Source organism: Oncorhynchus nerka, linkage group LG21 (genome assembly GCF_034236695.1).
Source record: "Oncorhynchus nerka isolate Pitt River linkage group LG21, Oner_Uvic_2.0, whole genome shotgun sequence".
NCBI lineage: Eukaryota > Metazoa > Chordata > Actinopteri > Salmoniformes > Salmonidae > Oncorhynchus > Oncorhynchus nerka.
Genome location: NC_088416.1, coordinates 31,852,556 through 31,870,721, shown reverse-complemented (window position 1 = coordinate 31,870,721; position 18,166 = coordinate 31,852,556). Strand labels below are relative to the sequence as shown.

Genomic DNA, 18,166 nt, shown 5'->3' with positions numbered 1-18,166 from the left:
CGCTGCTCAAAATGCAATTACGCACTTGGGCACCCGTACTTCCTTTGGAGACATAACTTCCTGCCTTTTCTTTCAGGGATTATTTCTGAGAGTAAAATATAAACCTAGTTAAAGCATTTAGACTAAACAGTAATCATCTGTTTTTCATGTCCTCCAAAATGGATAGTATGCCAAGATTACATGTTTATAAATGTATTTATATTTACTTGTTAGGTTGTTGTTGTTTTTTTTTTGGGGGGGGATTTCCATTTGTTGATATCAATATCTAACAATTTTACTCTCCAATGATTTATGTGGTTACATACTTCAAACAAACATCTATGATGTGTTGTTCTAAACAGTACAAATATGTCATTATCATGGTTGGTGTCAACTCATTCAATTCATGAGATGAAATACTATTCAATTCATGAATTGAAAATTGTCCATTATTTTTAAAGGAGGGTGAAGTTCATTAATTCAGTGATTTAAATGTTCATTAATCCAAGGCTAGTCAACGTTGATGAGTATTACAATGCATTTTGATATAAGTGTAAATATTGTATCATAAAACAAAATGTAATTAGGCCAACACATACATATATATTTTTCCTAAAAATATGTATTTTGGTTTTGATTTACGTTTTGCATAAATCATTGCAATGTGTAGCTAATCAGCGTTTGGTTTTATGTGGGTAATTGTTAGTAAATTAAACTGACTATGCCATTCCATTTTTTATGGTGGTTTGGGTGATAAAAACAAAGTTTGGAACACGGACCAGCCCTCACTTTATTACATTCAAATCATTCAATTAAATAATTTTCAACTAAATCCATTTTTTTTACATTAACACAATAAGTTGGTTATTAGCGACAACATTTGCTATACATTATGCTGACTTTTTCAAATTGGTTGATATACCTTCATTAATTCCCCTCCTCACAATTACTGTGGTTTTCCCATTTTGAATCGTTATCAGATAGGGCATATTTGAACAGGGTAATGAATTTACTGGTGTAATTTACGAATGCATGGTGGATTAGTTTTATTTGACACAATTAAACGATTTAAAAAAACGAATTAGCCAAAACAATCGGTGGTTTACAAAGCCTAATTCATATTGGATCAATGTGAGATGCTTAAATTGAATTTGAATTTAAGAACTGAATAATGAACAAATCAGGTCTGCATTAGACTATGCGTAAAATGCGTTTTTCTAGGCATAATAATAAACCTGCGCAATCACACAAAATACTTTAGATCATTATGAGTCTTGCAATTTAGAAAGGACATTTAAATCTCTAGAAGAAATACGTTATAGCGCAAAGCTCTGGGTTACAAGGGTAAATAGTTGACTTACCAACAATAGTTGACTTACCAACACATTCGTTTGCCTCTCTTGCGGTTGCGCGCTGCCAAGGACGGTCATAATGGAAAGGTTTGCACCTGTCACACTCCGGCCCCGCGGTGTTGTGCTTGCACTCGCATACCAGGTTTCCTTCCCTATCTTTACGCACTTTGAAGCGTGGCCGTTGCACTTGCACCGCCCGCCAACCTGCAGGTCTGATACTGCGTAAAAGTAGGAATCTCTAGCCAGCTCCGAGTCGTCCTCGTTCTCATCCCCAAACGTGTGCAGTCGGCTGAACGCCACCTTGATGTCGGTGGCTGTCACCCAGTCCTGCAGCACCGGAGAGTTGTCGAAGTCGTGCGCCGAGGTCTGCCATCCAAGGTGCTGAACGCAATGAGCCCACCTGTCAGCGGGTGCATGTCCGTGTGAGAGTCTGTGCAAATCGCCTCTTGTTCGTTCTGCTTGGTAATTGCCGCCTTATTCTGCTTGTTATACATCTTCTTACACTGGGTAGAGTATAATTGGAAAGGAACCCAGGATTTGCCATAGTCCATGGACTTAAAGATAGCCATAGATTCGGGTCGGGGTGAACAGAACTGCAAGCTCACATAGGTGACCTCAAATGTTTTACCCAAAGACAAAGTGAGCGTGACGTTCTGAGGATACTGGACATAGTTTTCTGACTGCCAGCAGGTGAGGTTATGAGGGTTGTTGAGATCAGTTAAATACGCAGGTGGATGAGTCTTCTTTGGGTCCCCTGAATCGCAGGTGTGGCAATCCCTAGTCCTCTCCTCACCCTTCTCGGTCACGGCGCAGTACCTTGAGGCCGGGGTTCCACAGGTGCTGGAGACGCGCACGTCCTTCCCGAAAGCAGAGTTCACGAAATCGGGGATGCACCTCCGGGGGTTGCCGTTCTCATCATAGCATGGGTCTGGAGGGGACGACTGGGCAGCAAACATACTCATCCCATAACCTCCAAGAGCCCCCTTAACCACCAGAGAAATGGCCACCGAGGTGACCCAAACCTCTGAAATCTTTATCATTGTAATCCGTGCTCTTTAGTGTCACTTGCGCTGAAATGTAGTCGTAGAAAAAGAGAGACATATTTAAGATGTTTGTTACATAGATTTAGAGGAACATTATCATATCATGCATTAAAAAATGAATAGCCTATAATATATATCTATATATATATGTGACCCTCTATATATAAATGCTATTTAGCCTACATCTGAAATTATCCATGGTGAAGACAAACAAGCAGAATACCATTCATACATGTTAATTTTAAATCAATAGCCTATGTACATTTCTGTGTTTTGTTCTCCACACATAAACAGATGAAACACAAACAGTCATGCACATGTATGTGAATGAAATCATCTTACGAGACAAAGAAAACTCCACAGAGGACACTACCTCCGAATAACTGTTCAGCCTGGAAGAGAAGTGTTGTAAAACTTAAGAATATAGAGGGCAGCCTACTCTCTTTTTTACGCACGAAAATCTACCGCTAGTTTGCCTTTTCTGGGATTCTAGACATACATTGGAAGGACCAGCTCGCTATTAGCTTCCCTGACTCTGTCTTCCACTCAGTCACACCTCTGTCTACCTCTGTCTCTTGTCTGTCCCATTCCCTTTCTGACGCTCTCACTGTTTGAACTGAGAAGTGAGACCCTGTTATCCAGCAGAGCTTGAGGTCATTTACGGAGATGCTCGCAGAGCTAAAAGAAGAACAACGACATCCACTGGTGTGTAACAATAAATTATAAAATATACCTCAACTCAAATGTATTTGAAATATGTTTGTATTCAGCTTATTACATCATATTATTAAAACAACAATGATATTACGAATTTGTTTCTTATTATTTAAATTATTCAAAGATCACACAGCTGGCAGGTCCAATTGCAGCGGCGGCAGGTAGCCTAGTAAAGGTAGCCTGGTAAACATCGTTGGACTAGTAACCGGAAGGTTGCAAGATCAAACCTCCGATCTGACAAGGTAAAAATCTGTCATTCTAAACAAGAGTTCACACTGTTCCTAGTCCGTCACTGAAAATAAGAATTAGTTCTTTACAGACTTGCCTAATTAAATAAAGGTAAAATTACAAGTTTTAGACAACTTCAGTGTTCTTCTCAAGTTACCAACTGTGCCACAACAGGATAGCAGATGCAGGTATAACTGATAAATAATAATACCAAAACAAGTCTACATCGAATCTCTCAAAAGTGCCAATACAACAGGTTTCATCTCAGCCTTAACCGTATTATTGAAGTACTTCTGTAGCATACGTGGTGAAATGTAACGATAGAAGTCCCGCCAAACTTCAGTAAATTATACGCAAGCAGCGACATCGTGCTGTGGCGGGAAGTACTGTTACGATAAAGGAATTCATAGTAATCTATCCTTGAGACATTACTGCTGACTGTCCGCGTTTGTTGGCTCCTCTGAAGCTCAGTAAACGCTTGATTGGGAAAATGGAAAAGAATGTGCCAAAAGCAAACCAATGTCACATCCCTTTAAATGTTCCACACATTTCCCATATTGAAAAAGTGTAATTTGTGTGGCAATTTTTTTCAGATACGTGGTCAAATCCAATCAAATCAAATCAAATTGTATTTGTCACATACACATGGTTAGCAGATGTTAGTGCGAATGTAGCGAAATGCTTGTGCTTCTAGTTCCGACAATGCAGTAATAACCAACAAGTAATCTAGCTAACAATTCCAAAACTACTACCTTATAGACACAAGTGTAAGGGGATAAAGTATATGTACATAAAGATATATGAATGAGTGATGGTACAGAGCGGCATAGGCAGATACAGTAGATGGTATTGAGTGCAGTATATACATATGAGATGAGTATGTAAACAAAGTGGCATCGTTAAAGTGGCTAGTGATACATGTATTACATAAGGATGCAGTAGATGATTGGAGTACAGTATATACATATACATATGAGATGAATAATGTAGGGTATGTAAACATTATATTAGGTAGCATTGTTTAAAGTGGCTAGTGATATATTTTACATCATTTCCCATCAATTCCCATTATTAAAGTGGCTAGAGTTGAGTCAGTGTGTTGGCAGAAGCCACTCAATGTTAGTGGTGGCTGTTTAACAGTCTGATGGACTTGAGATAGAAGCTGTTTTTCAGTCTCTCGGTCCCAGCTTTGATGCACCTGTACTGACCTCGCCTTCTGGGTGATAGCGGGGTGAACAGGCAGTGGCTCGGGTGGTTGTTGTCCTTGATTATCTTTATGGCCTTCCTGTGACATCGGGTGGTGTAGGTGTCCTGGAGGGCAGGTAGTTTGCCCCCGGTGATGCATTGTGCAGACCTCACTACCCTCTGGAGAGCCTTACGGTTGTGGGCGGAGCAGTTGCCGTACCAGGCGGTGATACAGGATGCTCTCGATTGTACATCTGTAGAAGTTTGTGAGTGCTTTTGGTGACAAGCCAAATTTCTTCAGCCTCCTGAGGTTGAAGACCTGGTCATGGCTAGAAGGAATACAACTTTGATCAAATACTTTTTTTTTTAGCTAACCTTACCCTTTTCCTAACCTTAACATAATTATCCTAACCTGATACGTGAATTATCCTAACCTTCTGCGTAAGTTCTCCTAGCCTGCCATAAGAAGTCAAATCTGGCAAAGCGGTATCCCATCTAGTTAAAATATTGAGAGGAGCGAGATGCAAGACTTTACTCTCACACAGTCACACACAGCGCATGTACAAGGGTTCACTTCACGCTGCTCATAGCTTATTAGCCCAGGGCACCAAAACAGCAGAGCAATTGAGCCTCGCACTTTAACACTCTTAGTTGTTGCGGAAATTGACACACTGCTGGTCATCACTAGTTACCACAGCCACAAAATTAAAATTATGGCTAAAACATGTCCTATATAGGACATCTATATCATGTCCTATACAATCGTATTTTAAACCTTACCATAACGTTAACCTAACCTTAACCACACTGCTGTTATACCTTACCCTAACCTTAAATTAAGACCAAAAAGCAAATGTTTGTTTTCATGAATTTTTAAGAGATAGACCATTTTGATTTTGTGGCTGTGCTATCTTGTGGACACCCACTATGCTGTTAATTTTCTGCATCTACTTCATATGTCGTGTCGCTGGGTCTAACTTTAAGGCTTCAAAGATGTTTTACAGTTTCAGTTGACCAGAAGTTGTTAATGTTATGCCATTTTTCAGACATTATAATCTGTCCGATACTTAGATAGAAGCAGGCCTACTTAATTACTTTGACAAGCTGTCAATCTCTTGACAATATGTTAAATGAGCTAAATTAATTTGAAATGCCCTGCCCTCATACCACCACAATGCCAACTACCTCCTCAACATGACTTTCATTCAGTTCTGTTTAGCTACACATGCTCACTTGACTTTGAATTTGGATCATCTATTTTCGTTGGGCTGTGGCAGCACACACAGTGAAGGATGTGGTCACTGTATTCGTGTCCCTTCCACTGGTGAGCCACAGCTGGATGGAAAAAATTGCTGGGATATAAAGCACTACTGAATGACACATACCCTTCAGGACAGCTGCAGGTAAGATTTAACAATCTTCAGTCAGTGTCTGGTCTACTGCTTTGATGAAATGTCAACAGGTCCTTTCTCCTAGAATAATTTAGACATTGTGTAAGAACTTGATGGTGTATGTCTTGACTCAAGACTTGGGAAAGGAAAATAATTGAGACTCAAGTTTTGAGTTTAAGCTGTAGTTGAGTGTGTGTGCAGTGTTGCTACCCTCTGTACCCAACAATAACACTGATCTCACCTCTGGTGCAAACCAAGATCAGTCGCTTAGATTTCTTAGAAAATGGGCCCATTTTTCAGAGGTGTGAAATGTCTAAAACTTCCAAAAAACGTTGCTGCAAAAGCAAAGTGTTGCTAAAGCCTTCGTTTCCTGTTCCTCTTTCAACATATCATCCACAGAATCTGTCAACAACAGTCTTAACCAAGTCACAAAATGATCGTTGTGGTGTTGCTTCATGTACTCCAACACACTCAGTTATTGTTGCTCCCAGTACAGTGTTGTTGTCCCTGTGTTATGTGGGAGTCCTCCGGCCGGCACCATGGATCACAGGAACAGTGTCACAGGGTGACACCTGCTTCCTCTGCTGAGGTTGGAATTCTAGCCAGTACAGTAATGTCAAGTAGAAAATTGTCAGTAGAAGGACCTTACGGAAGAGCTCAGAGACTTTCAATGTGGCACCGTCAGAAGATGCCACCTTTCCAACAAGTAGGTTAGTCAAATTTCTGCCCAGCTAGAGCTGCCCCCGGTCAACTGTAAGGGTTGTTATTGTGAAGTGGAAACGTCTAGGAGCAACAACGGCCCAGCCGCTAAGTGGTAAGCCACACAAGCTCATAGAATGGGACCGTTGAGTGCTGAAGCCCGTAGCATGTAAAAATCATCTGTCCTCGGTTGAAACACTCACTACTGAGTTCCAAACTGCCTCTAGAAGCAACGTGTTCGTCGGGAGCTTCAAGAAATGGGTTTCCATGGCCGAGCAGCCGCAAACAAGCCTAAGATCACCATGCGTAATGCCAAGCGTCGGCTGGAGTGGTGTAAAGCTCGCTGCCATTGGACTCTGGAGCAGTGGAAACACGTTCTCTGGCATTATGAATCATGCTTCACCATCTGGCAGTCCGACGGACTAATCTGGCTTGGCGGATGGCAGGAGATGGCATTACCTGCCCTAATGCACAGTGCAAACTGTAACGTTTGGTGGAGGAGGAATAATGGTCTGGGGCTGTTTTTCTTGGTTCAGGCTAGGCCCCTTAGTTCCAGTGAAGGGAAATCTTAATACTACAGCATATAATTACATTCTAGATGATTCTTTGCTTCCAACTTTGTGGCAACAGTTTGGGGAAGCATGACATTTCCCCCATGCACAAAGTGAGGTCCATACAGAAATGGTTTGTCGAGATCGGTGTGGAAGAACTTGACTGGCCTGCACAGAGCCCTGACCTCAACCTCATCAAACATCTTTGGGATGAATTGAAATTCTGGCTGCATGCCAGGCCCTAATCGCCCAATATCAGTGCCTGACCTCATTAATGCTCTTGTGGCTGAATTGAAGAAAGTCCCCGCAGCAATGTTCCAATGTCTAGTGGAAAGCCTTCACAGAAGAGTGGAGGCTGTTATAGCAGCATATGGGGACCAACTCTATATTAATGCCCATGATTTTGGAATGAGATGTTCGATGAGCAGGTGTCCACATACTTTTGGTCATGTAGCATACGTGAAAAGTTACCATCAAGTTCACACAACAGAACTGTAAATATGGTACGTGTGCACAGGAAAGGTTTCAGTGAGTAGGGCAATGTAATTTTATTATTCCATGTCATCACATTCCTGCCTTAAAGATACACTTCCGGGATCTTCAGCACAACAAATATGTAACATATTGCACAAATTGGATTTGTAACATATCACACAAATTGCTACATTTGTATAATACTGCATCATACAAATTGCACAATTCCTAACATCACACGAAATAGATGATGCCGTACACAATTGGATGACATAGTACACAAAAAACAGGGACTCGTTTTGGCTCGTGAGCATCACTTTCAAAACTACTGGCTGAAATGATATAAAGTTTCAGAGTGATCTTGAACTGCCATTACATCTAAATATCTCCTCATCTCATGTAGGGTATGAACTTGACCCTCGGAGTGCTTCCTTAGTCACGTTCCAAGTAGTCATAATAGGGAGGCTCTTTTCCTGTTTGTTCTGCCACAGGTGGCCCTCAGTTTCCTATTGACATCTCAGTCCCTGTTGCATGGCAACAGTGGCAGGGCTGCCTTTGGACCCCAGCTGTACTTCACAATGACATCTTCCTGTCTGCACACATGAAAGAGACCCTCCAGGTTAAATATAGGGCCCCATGGGGACCCAGGTCTGTGTGGGAGGTCACAGCAGCTTTACTCTGGGCCTAAGGCTCTTATTTAATATATGCCCAATCTGATCATCAGTCTGTGGATTAACAAAGAGCCAGGGGAGTTCACACTGCTGAAACATGGAAGTGTTCTTTTCTGATAGACTTCTCCATCACCATTTATTTATTACAGCTTTTAGCCATCCACAGATCAAACACTTGTGGTTGCAAGTAATTAAGTAATTAAGAAAAAAACGGCAATGTTGTTCAACTAATGAAAATCCTGTGATGCTTTTGCAGGAGATCTAAGATGGAGCACACCTCGTGCACAGAGGACCGTATCCACCACGCCCTGGACAGGTGCCTTTATGGCCTGGGCCACAGCTCTCCCAACACACAGCCCTGGAATGGTAAGCCTCATCACTTAGATTTACTGATCTAATGGTCTTTGAAAAGCACATCTCTTAAGAAGGAAGTTCAATCATCTCAAAATCCAAATGTAATATCCGGATATGATTAATCAGTGTGAAATTTCACCACTTTCATATCTGAATGTTAATGAATGTAGTACATCGGTTATGCAGTCAATCATGTGTGTTTTCATTCATAAAAAATACTCCCATTGTTGTGAAACAGTGTTAAAATGTTGGGTCATCTAGTTTCGCCATGAGTCAAAGGGGAAATGAAAGAGGTGACACATGGGGGAGGAGGGGGTGAGGACAGCTCACATGTCAAATAGGAAATTGAGATAATTTATAGGGAATTTCTAGGGCCTAAATGACTCAAAAGAACAAATGGTATATGAAGCATCAGGCTGTAACACAGCACTCCAGAGTGACAATCAAGCACAAGGGTGTGTGGTATATGGCCAAGGGCTGTTCTTACGTACAACACATCGCAGAGTGCCTGGATACTACAATATACCTGCTATATTGGCCATATACCACAAACCCCCAAGGTGCCTTATTGCTATTATTATTTTTTTATTTTACCTTTATTTAACTAGGCAAGTCAGTTAAGAACAAATTCTTATTTTCAATGGCGGCCTAGGAACAGTGGGTTAACTGCCTGTTCAGGGGCCGAACGACCTTGTCAGCTCGGGGGTTTGAACTTGCAACCTCTCGGTTACTAGTCCAACGCTCTAACCACTAGGCTACGCTGCCGCCCCAGCGGACAACGTAATTAGAACAGTAAAAATAAGTGTTTTGTCATACCCATGGTATACGATCTCATATACCACGGCTGTCAGCCAATCAGCATTCAGGGCTGGAACCACCCAGTTTATAATGCGATATAAGTACTTTACATTTGTCCACACCCACTTAAATAAACTCGTATTAAATATGGACAGCACAGTGTCAATTTTATGTACACAGTATGATTGTTTGGATTTGACCACCATTCCTACTGAAAGGGGAAGTAAGAAAGTATATTTGTCCTACATCGTGTGTTTGTCTGTGTGTTTAGCTGGCCTGTGCATAAACCGCTGGAGTTTAGAGGAACTAGTGAAGCGAGATCCACAAAACTTCATCATCCTACTGCAGCAGATTCTGAGGAAAACACGGGAGGTATGGCTCTCCATGTAATGAACTGTTCTACATCTGTGTAATTTACTGTAGCTGTAATGTAGCAGTAATGTAACTGTAATGGAGCTGTAATGTAGCAGTAATGTAACTGTAATGTAGCTGTAATGGAGCTGTAATGGAGCTGTAATGTAACTGTAATGGAGCTGTAATGTAACTGTAATGGAGCTGTAATGTAACTGTAATGGAGCTGTAATGTAACTGTAATGTAACTGTAATGGAGCTGTAATGTAACTGTAATGGAGCTGTAATGTAACTGTAATGTAACTGTAATGGAGCTGTAATGTAACTGTAATGGAGCTGTAATGTAACTGTAATGGAGCTGTAATGTAACTGTAATGTACCGTAGCTGTAATGGAGCTGTAATGTAACTGTAATGGAGCTGTAATGTAACTGTAATGGAGCTGTAATGTAACTGTAATGTACCGTAGCTGTAATGGAGCTGTAATGTAATTCTATATTCTGTAGGTTCTAGAGCAGTCCCAGGATGAGCTGGTGGTCCCACTGGCTCTCCTGTTCTCTTCTACTCTTCTGCAGGTGAGCCCAGATACAGTAGACCGCCACACCACAGAAACTCATCATCACCAACCATGACCAGAAACCCACGTGTGGACAGTCTCAGACCAGTCCAATGTAGCGTAGTTCTCCGATGATCCAGTAAATATCTCTCCTCTGTTTCAGACCCCGCACTTCTCCCCTGACTCTGGGGTGCTGCAGGAGGCCTGTGAGGTGTTCCACTGTTTCCTGTCCTGGCCGGAGCCCTGCTGCAGCGCCAGCCTACACCTGCTCTCCCTCATCCAGCAGGAGCTCAGGGCACCAGGTATTGAACCCTTGACTCTATACAGCCTTCCTGTTGGTATGGGTCTCATCTCATCTGTCACTTGTCACTGTCCTGATTCATGTTCCATTTTCTTCCACATGGTGGCACTATTGTTTAAACCAGGGCTCTCCAACCCTACCATCCTGTAGGTTTTCGCTCCAACCCTAATCTAGCACACCTGATTCTAACAATTAGCTGGTTGATAAACTGAATCAGGCTAGTTAAAACTGGGGTTGGATCGAAAACCTACAGGAGGATAGTTCTCCAGGAACAGAGTTGGAGAGCCCTGGTTTAAACAATGCAATACAAACAAAACCATCACTTATACTGTATTTCCACCAGGTATCTCATTTCAAAGACTATTGAGAGAAGAACAGGGCTTGACCACCACCACCAATCACTCCAAAACTATGTACGTCAACACAGACCATCCGTGATTAAATCATTCAACATCGCCCCAACTTGAAACATTTAAACACAAACCACTGTTCTCCTCTTTGTTGTGTGTGTGTGATCATAACTTGTGTGTGTGACTGTATTAGGACGGTATTGTTAATGAGCCCAGGTGAGGATGTCCCTCCCGAGCTCCTGTCTGTCTCTGAGCAGCTGAGTGGTGTCTGTCACTCACAGAGGGACACCTCCATCACCCTGATCAAACATGCCTTCCAGGCTGCCCTGGGGACCAAGTACCCCCTCCAGATACTGCATCATGCACTGCAGGTATGTCCTATTATATGTGATTCCTAAATGATGTTTTCACAGTTCAGTTACTTCACCTACTGTCGCATAGGCATTTCTATATGATTATCTGTACTCATAAATTACAGTTTTACATTCACCATTTTCGAGCTCCATAGTTTAACGTATTTTTGGTTGTTCATTTTGGATTTATGCATATATGCATTATGCATGGTGCACCAACACTACTGCAGATAATCTGTATCATACATATACTGCTAGCAAACAGGTTATACAATATGTGTATTTGTCAAACAGTCAAAAGGGGCAGAGGTTCTGGAGCAGCTTGTGACTGCAGTAACAGAGGCCCTGGAGACAGCAGCCTCTACACAGGACCCAGACGCAGCCAGAGAGAGTCTATTGCAGAGCCTAAAGGGGCTGGTGGAGAGCATTGGCATACCCCCTCCAGACTGCCATACAAGCCCTGGTGAGAGAACTTTACGACATGCTTCATCATAATCTCACCATCTGAGGTGTTCCCGGAACAGATAAGCTGGTCTACTTTGGGCAAACAGGACGGACTGGAGATGATTAGAGATAGACAGATGAGGAAGTCAAATGAGTAATGACTCTGAGAAACTCACAGTGTCACATACAATGCTTGATCATACTTGATCTGATTAGTCTTGGATCTTTCTCTTATTATTAGGAAATGTCCGTACACTGACGCTGCCCTTAGCCAAATGTCACATGTACTCCTGGGATAAGGACAACTTCGGTAATGAGCTTTTTTCCCATTGCTTCTTTCTCCATATTCAAGACAGTATATTTCAACACCATACTGTAAAATCTGTATAGCCTTTGTGCCTGTGGACTGTTAATGATGTAATTCTGTGTATTCGTTCAGACATTTTAAATGACCTTCTTCAGAGTGAGCTGGACCAGCTCCCAGTCTTTAACCTTCCCACAGACAAGGGAGAGGAGGATGATGAAGATGAGGAAACAGAGGAGGAAACAATAAAGAACCGATACACAGACCACCGGATCTCCACTGTGTCCATCTGCTCCAAAGACTCTATGTTCTCCAGCTACTCCCTGTCCTCCAGCTTGTCTGTGCCCTCCACCCTGTCTGAGTCTTCTGGGGTGGACAGTGACTTCAGCGAGGACTTGGAGACAGATGACGGTCAACCAGAGACCAGGAGGAGACCAAAGTCAAAAGTCCACCTCAGCCAGCGTTTCTCCATGCTCTTCAAGTCCCAACGCAGCTCCTCCCTCTGCCGACGCGCACAGAGCATGGGCTCCCGTGGTGATGTCATTAGAGACGGCCCATCTGGGGCACTGTTCAAGCGCTCCAAGTCATTGCCTAGACAGGTCCGCCTGCCCCGCCTGCCCCGCAGTTCAGGGGTGCCTGCCCCCACCTCAGATGGACCGTTTCCCCAGAGTCACCACGTGTGTGTCCGGAAGAGGCCCATTCTGAGTTGTGAGGAGGGGGATGGGGTGGAGATGTCCACCCTGGTCAGGGTGGTAGTGTTTGGGGGGGACCGGGAGGCAGGGAGGCTGGCCAGGGCCTACACTGACCTACAGCAGAGGGAGAGCAGGTGTCCTCGCCTCACCAGGGCCTACAGGCTGCAGTTCTACTTTGTCCCTGTGAAGAGAGGGAACCTGGGAGGTCCAGGAGGAGTGTCCATAGTGCCTGAGGGGCACCTAGGGAGTCTACTGAAATGCCCAACATCTACGGTGAGAATACCCAGCTCCTTGATTCTTCCAGAAGAGGACAAGAGCATTATCTACAGCTGACTTCATAGTTGTGTACAGAAGACTAAAACATTATGAAGTGCCATTAGATATGACAATGAGAGCTTATAATCTCTTCCTAACCCTAACATTGTACAACTTATCTTATCTTGGCTGTCACATCCAGAAGTCAAATGCAGTTATACTTGAGGACAGCACCACTGACATCGCCCAGTTGATAGGCATGACTGACCCCTGGTACAAACAGAGCGTGCTCAGTCTCCTCAGCCTGTCCTCTGATGTCCTGTGCCAGGTACCACAATTACAACTTCACCTGGGTTCCTTTTCAAACAGACCATCATGTGCCCTTTAATTATCCTAACTGGGGATTGTATTTCTATATGAATGTAATTTCCCAGACAACTTCTAAAGTGGATTGTGACTCAGATAGCAGCTCCTCTGAGCGCGTTCTCCTCCTGGCAGACCTGGTGCTGTATTACTGTCGAAATGCAGCACAGCCTGTTCTGTTACAACTCTACCAGGCTGAGGTGAGCCCGGTCCTACTTTAACGAATACATACAGTACCAGTCAAACGTTTGGACACACCTACTCATCCAACGGTTTTTCTTTATTTTTACTATTTTCTACATTGTAGAATAATAGTGAAGACATCAAAACTATGAAATAACCCATATGGAGTCATGTAGTAACCAAAAAAGTGTTAAACAAATCTACAAATGTTTTATATTTGAGATTCTTCAAAATAGCCACCCTTTGCCTTAATGACAGCCTTGCACACTCTTGGCATTCTCTCAATCAGCTTCATGAGGTAGTCACCTGGAATACTTTTCAATTAACAGGTGTGCCTATTTAAAACTTAATTTGTGGAATTACTTTCCTTAATGTGTTTGAGCCAATCAGTTGTGTCGTGACAAGGTAGGGGTGGTATACAGAAGATAGCCCTATTTGTTAAAATACCAAGCACATATTATGGCAAGAGCTTAAGGTCAGTCATTGCAGAAAATTTCAAGAACTTTGAAAGTTTCTTCAAGAGCAGTCGCAAAAACCATCAAGTGCTATGATGAAACTGGCTCTCATGAGAACCACCACAGGAAAGGAAGACCCAGAGTTACCATCGGTTTTGTGCGTGATTGTTTTAAGTATGTTCGGTCCGTTATTGTGGGCTCGGTATTACGACATTATTGGAATATTTGAGTAAAGTTACTTGTGTTACTCATCTCTGCTGTCCTGCGCCTGACTCCTCTGCACCAGCTACACCCAGACCATTACATTTTGGTTACTACATGATTCCATATGTGTTATTTCATAGTTTTGATGTCTTCACTATTATTCTACAATGTATGAAATAGCAAAAATAAAGAAAAACCCTTGAATGAGTAGGTGTGTCCAAACTTTTGACTGGTACTGTATTTCAAAACTGTATTCAGATTCAGAACTGTATTCTGATTGTAGGATACAAGGAAATTCTATACAGGCATATCTGTCTACACCAGTAAATGGATGATTGAGTCCACATGACTGATGTTTTTCACACAAACACGTGCATGCCATTCAAAGTACTTTCAATTATGTGTGACATAGCTGACCCTGGCTGGGGGAGAGAAGAGAAGAGAGGTGTTTATCCATTCCTTGGAGCTTGGACACACAGCAGGGACACGAGCCGTCAAGGCCATGGGTGAGTATGCCCACCTCGAACACGCACGCATAGGCACACTTATGCACTTGCACAAAAACACACACACCACTCGCAAAGGTTATTTAACAAAACATGCCTGTGTTTTATTCTAGAATCTATATGTGTGTCAGCTCCCCTGACTGCCTCTGTGTTACAGGTGCAGCTAGCAAAAGGTTTGGGATTGATGGAGATCGTGAGGCCCTGCCATTAGCACTATATATTGTTTATAACAAGGTATTATTTAGCACTTTTTCAAAAACACAATTACAAAATTACTTGAGAGACATTATTTTCCAACCCTTCCATCATTCTATTTTAGGTTTTTGTAAGTGGGAGGAGTCAACGGACAGAAACAGACATGGTTTGCACCTCAATAAACTTGAGGAAAGCCTGCAAGAGACCTCAGCAGCTAGGTATGTGGCTTACCGCAAGCTTTGAAGAAGATGAATTGAGAAAGATGAATACAAAAATAGATGTAATATTTTACACATATTTAGTCATATTTTTCTCTTGACATAACTCCCATGAAATGTTATTTTAATCTTGGTAGTTCCTGTGCAGTTGTTAGAAAATATGACATGAACTACTCAAGATAATGTGTTTGTATCTAGATTCTAAAATGGAGAGTCTTCACTTGACAATGACAGAGGTGTTGAAGATACAGAGCTCCAAATCCAAGAAAAACTACAATCAGGTGAAATAGAGACACATTGCTTGACACCTGGGCAGAAGAGACATAAGCAACCGCTTAGGGCCCCGCGGCCGCCTGGGGGCCCCCAACCCACAAAAACAATATATAAATATATATATATATATATATATATATATATTATATATATATATATATATATATATATATATACCAAATAGGCTATTTATATATATATATATATATATATATACCAAATAGGGCTATCTTCTATATATATATATATATATATATATATATATATACAGTACCAGTCAAACGTTTGGACACACCTACTCATTCAAGGGTTTTTCTTTGTGTTTACTATTTTCTACATTGTAGAATAATAATGAAGACATCAAAACTATGAAATAACACATGAAATCATGTAGTAACCAAAAAAGTGTTAAACAAATCAAAATATATTTCATAATGGTAAAATACCAAGTCCATATTATGGCAAGAACAGCTCAAACAAGCGAAAAGAAACTACAGTCCATCAATACTTTAAGACATGAAGGTCAGTCAATGCGGAACATTTCAAGAATTTTAAACGTTTCTTAAAGTGCAGTCGCAAAAACCATCAAGTGCTATGATGAAACTGGCTCTCATGAGGACCGCCACAGGAAAGGAAGACCCAGAGTTACCAGGACAGGTTGTGCCAGCTCTACTCTCTACACCTAGACAGTGCGCCTCCACAATCCAGTACGTCCTGTGCCTCCTCCCCGCACTCGCCCTGAGGTGCGTGTCATCAGCCTGGTGCCACCTGTACCGGTCCCACGCATCAGGCCTCCAGTGCGGCTCCACAGTCCAGAGCTTCCGGCGACAGTTCCCAGTCCAGAGCTTCCGGCGACAGTTCCCAGTTCAGAGCTTCCGGCGACAGTTCCCAGTCCAGAGCTTCCGGCGACAGTTCCCAGTCCAGAGCTTCCGGCGACAGGTCCCAGTCCAGAGCTTTCGGCGACAGGTCCCAGAGCTTTCGGCGACAGGTCCCAGAGCTTTCGGCGACAAGTCCCAGAGCTTTCGGCGACAAGTCCCAGTCCAGAGCGTACGGCGACATTTCACAGTCTGGAACCTCCGGAGACGGTCCGCGGTCTGGAACCTCCGGAGACGGTCCGCGGTCTGGAACCTCCTGAGACGGTCCGCGGTCTGGAACCTCCGGAGACCGTCTGCGGTCCGGAGAGTTTTCTCTTAGTACTGTCTATCAGTCACTAACAGTCACTCAATCGTCTAGCCAGCAACTTGTAGTAATCATTGTCGAATTCCGACCCTTTACCCATTGGCCACATTGATATTGTTAGTCACTCTGACTCAGATATCATATTAACATGGCATAATTCATGGCAAGATGTGTAGAAATGCAGGAAATTCGATTAAGAAAATTACAAAAATGTTTCCCCATCCTATGGGGAAAGGTGTAGAATTACAGGAAATTAGATCTAAAACTGGCAATTTTTCTCTCCACCACATGGCACAATTTGTAGAATTGCATGAAATTACAGATATAGGATCTTAATTTGATGACTTTGTTGCTGAGAATTGTCCAAACAGCACAGTTCATGGAAATTGTCATGAACAGTCATGTGTAGTGGCTTACCTTGACTAACTCGTGTCCCTTGCATCCTTGACCTCTCCCCTCAGCAGATCTCCAGGTCAGAGGTGAAGGTGGACAAGGTCCAGGTGAGTGGTGGCAGTGGGATCACCTTCCCTGTGTGTCTGGACCAGGATGAGAAGAAGATCATCCAAAGCGTCATCAGGTACAGTATCAATTAAACCAACCACAGGCCTGATCATGTGCTGCCAATATACAGTATATTACAGAATGATTTTACATGACATGTTGCTGACCCAATAATTATTCTGTTGTGTGTAGGTGTGAGGTGTCGTTGTGCTGTAAACCAGGCAGCAGTTCTGACTGGAGGTCTCACAGGAGCCAGCCTGGTCAGGTCCAGCCACTGCACCCCTCCTTCTGCTCCCTGCTCTGCCTACCCATCACCTCCTTCTGTGGCTCTCAACCGTCATAAACCACTGGACTAGGCTACAACGTTCCTCTCCTAAACCACTCAGACATGAACACCCACATGATGTTCTGATAATAATGTTTTCCATTTAGCATGAAGCTTTTATCCAAAGCAACATACAGTTATGTATGGTCCCTGGAATCAAACCCACTACCCTGGTGTTACAAGTGCCATGCTCTACCAACTGAGCTACAGAGGAAGTTGTATTGTTTTGCACATCTGGTGTTCTGTGTACTGTAATAGTCAACTCAGTCAAAAATATTTTGGCTGCATGATCGTTTCTCCTGTTTTATTTTTTGACAACCTTGAGTGGATGCCTTGTGATGCATTGTACTTGTGTGAGGACGTCTAGACTAGACAAAGGGGATTTTACTGTTGTGGTGCTGTGAGAAAATGTGTTTCACTCAAGATATTGTACAGTCCCCATGGGCTTCCATGTGCATTGCTAGCAGTGCACTGTACATTTTCTGTCATTCTTATCATGCCTGAATATTCATTCATTGAAATGTTCTCTATGCTATAATGTCAACATTTCAGTTTTCAACTATGAATGACCCTGAGGACTCCTCAGTTCTCATTGACAAGTGTATAACATGAATAAATACATATATTTATTGAAATAAAGAAAACATATTTAACGGGATTCCACACTGTTGAATTTATTTCAGCTAAGCAATAATATAAAGGAAGTGAACATTGGGTC

The 18,166-nt window shown here is 42.6% G+C and overlaps 2 protein-coding genes across 4 annotated transcripts in view; one reads left to right on the top strand and one right to left on the bottom strand.

The window, feature by feature from the left end:
- Nucleotides 1-2,994, bottom strand: part of ntn1b (netrin 1b) — an 87,656-nt gene extending 84,662 nt beyond the window's left edge. Inside the window, 4 exon segments of the mRNA XM_065006615.1 lie at nucleotides 1,359-1,493; nucleotides 1,496-1,693; nucleotides 1,696-2,401; nucleotides 2,717-2,994. Coding sequence (XP_064862687.1) covers nucleotides 1,359-1,493; nucleotides 1,496-1,693; nucleotides 1,696-2,371 — 1,009 coding nt within the window. The 5' untranslated portion in view covers nucleotides 2,372-2,401; nucleotides 2,717-2,994.
- A 2,760-nt stretch (nucleotides 2,995-5,754) lies between these two features.
- Nucleotides 5,755-18,106, top strand: LOC115110637 (phosphoinositide 3-kinase regulatory subunit 5-like). 3 transcript variants are annotated; one of them, XM_029636459.2, is made up of 18 exons: nucleotides 5,755-5,907; nucleotides 8,547-8,656; nucleotides 9,714-9,814; nucleotides 10,298-10,366; nucleotides 10,511-10,649; nucleotides 10,992-11,061; nucleotides 11,192-11,369; nucleotides 11,646-11,814; nucleotides 12,037-12,105; nucleotides 12,235-13,064; nucleotides 13,249-13,374; nucleotides 13,481-13,609; nucleotides 14,664-14,757; nucleotides 14,915-14,991; nucleotides 15,077-15,170; nucleotides 15,369-15,451; nucleotides 17,087-17,199; nucleotides 17,316-18,106. In XM_029636459.2, the coding sequence occupies exons 1-18, from the start codon at nucleotides 5,879-5,881 to the stop codon at nucleotides 17,464-17,466; spliced, it is 2,631 nt and encodes an 876-aa protein (XP_029492319.1). In that variant the 5' UTR covers nucleotides 5,755-5,878; the 3' UTR covers nucleotides 17,467-18,106. The 3 variants fall into 3 exon arrangements, with proteins under 3 accessions (XP_029492319.1, XP_029492317.1, XP_064862686.1); XM_029636457.2 differs by having other exon boundaries at nucleotides 17,084-17,199; XM_065006614.1 differs by lacking the exon at nucleotides 5,755-5,907 and adding an exon at nucleotides 6,583-6,605 and having other exon boundaries at nucleotides 17,084-17,199.
- Nucleotides 18,107-18,166: the final 60 nt, after the last annotated feature.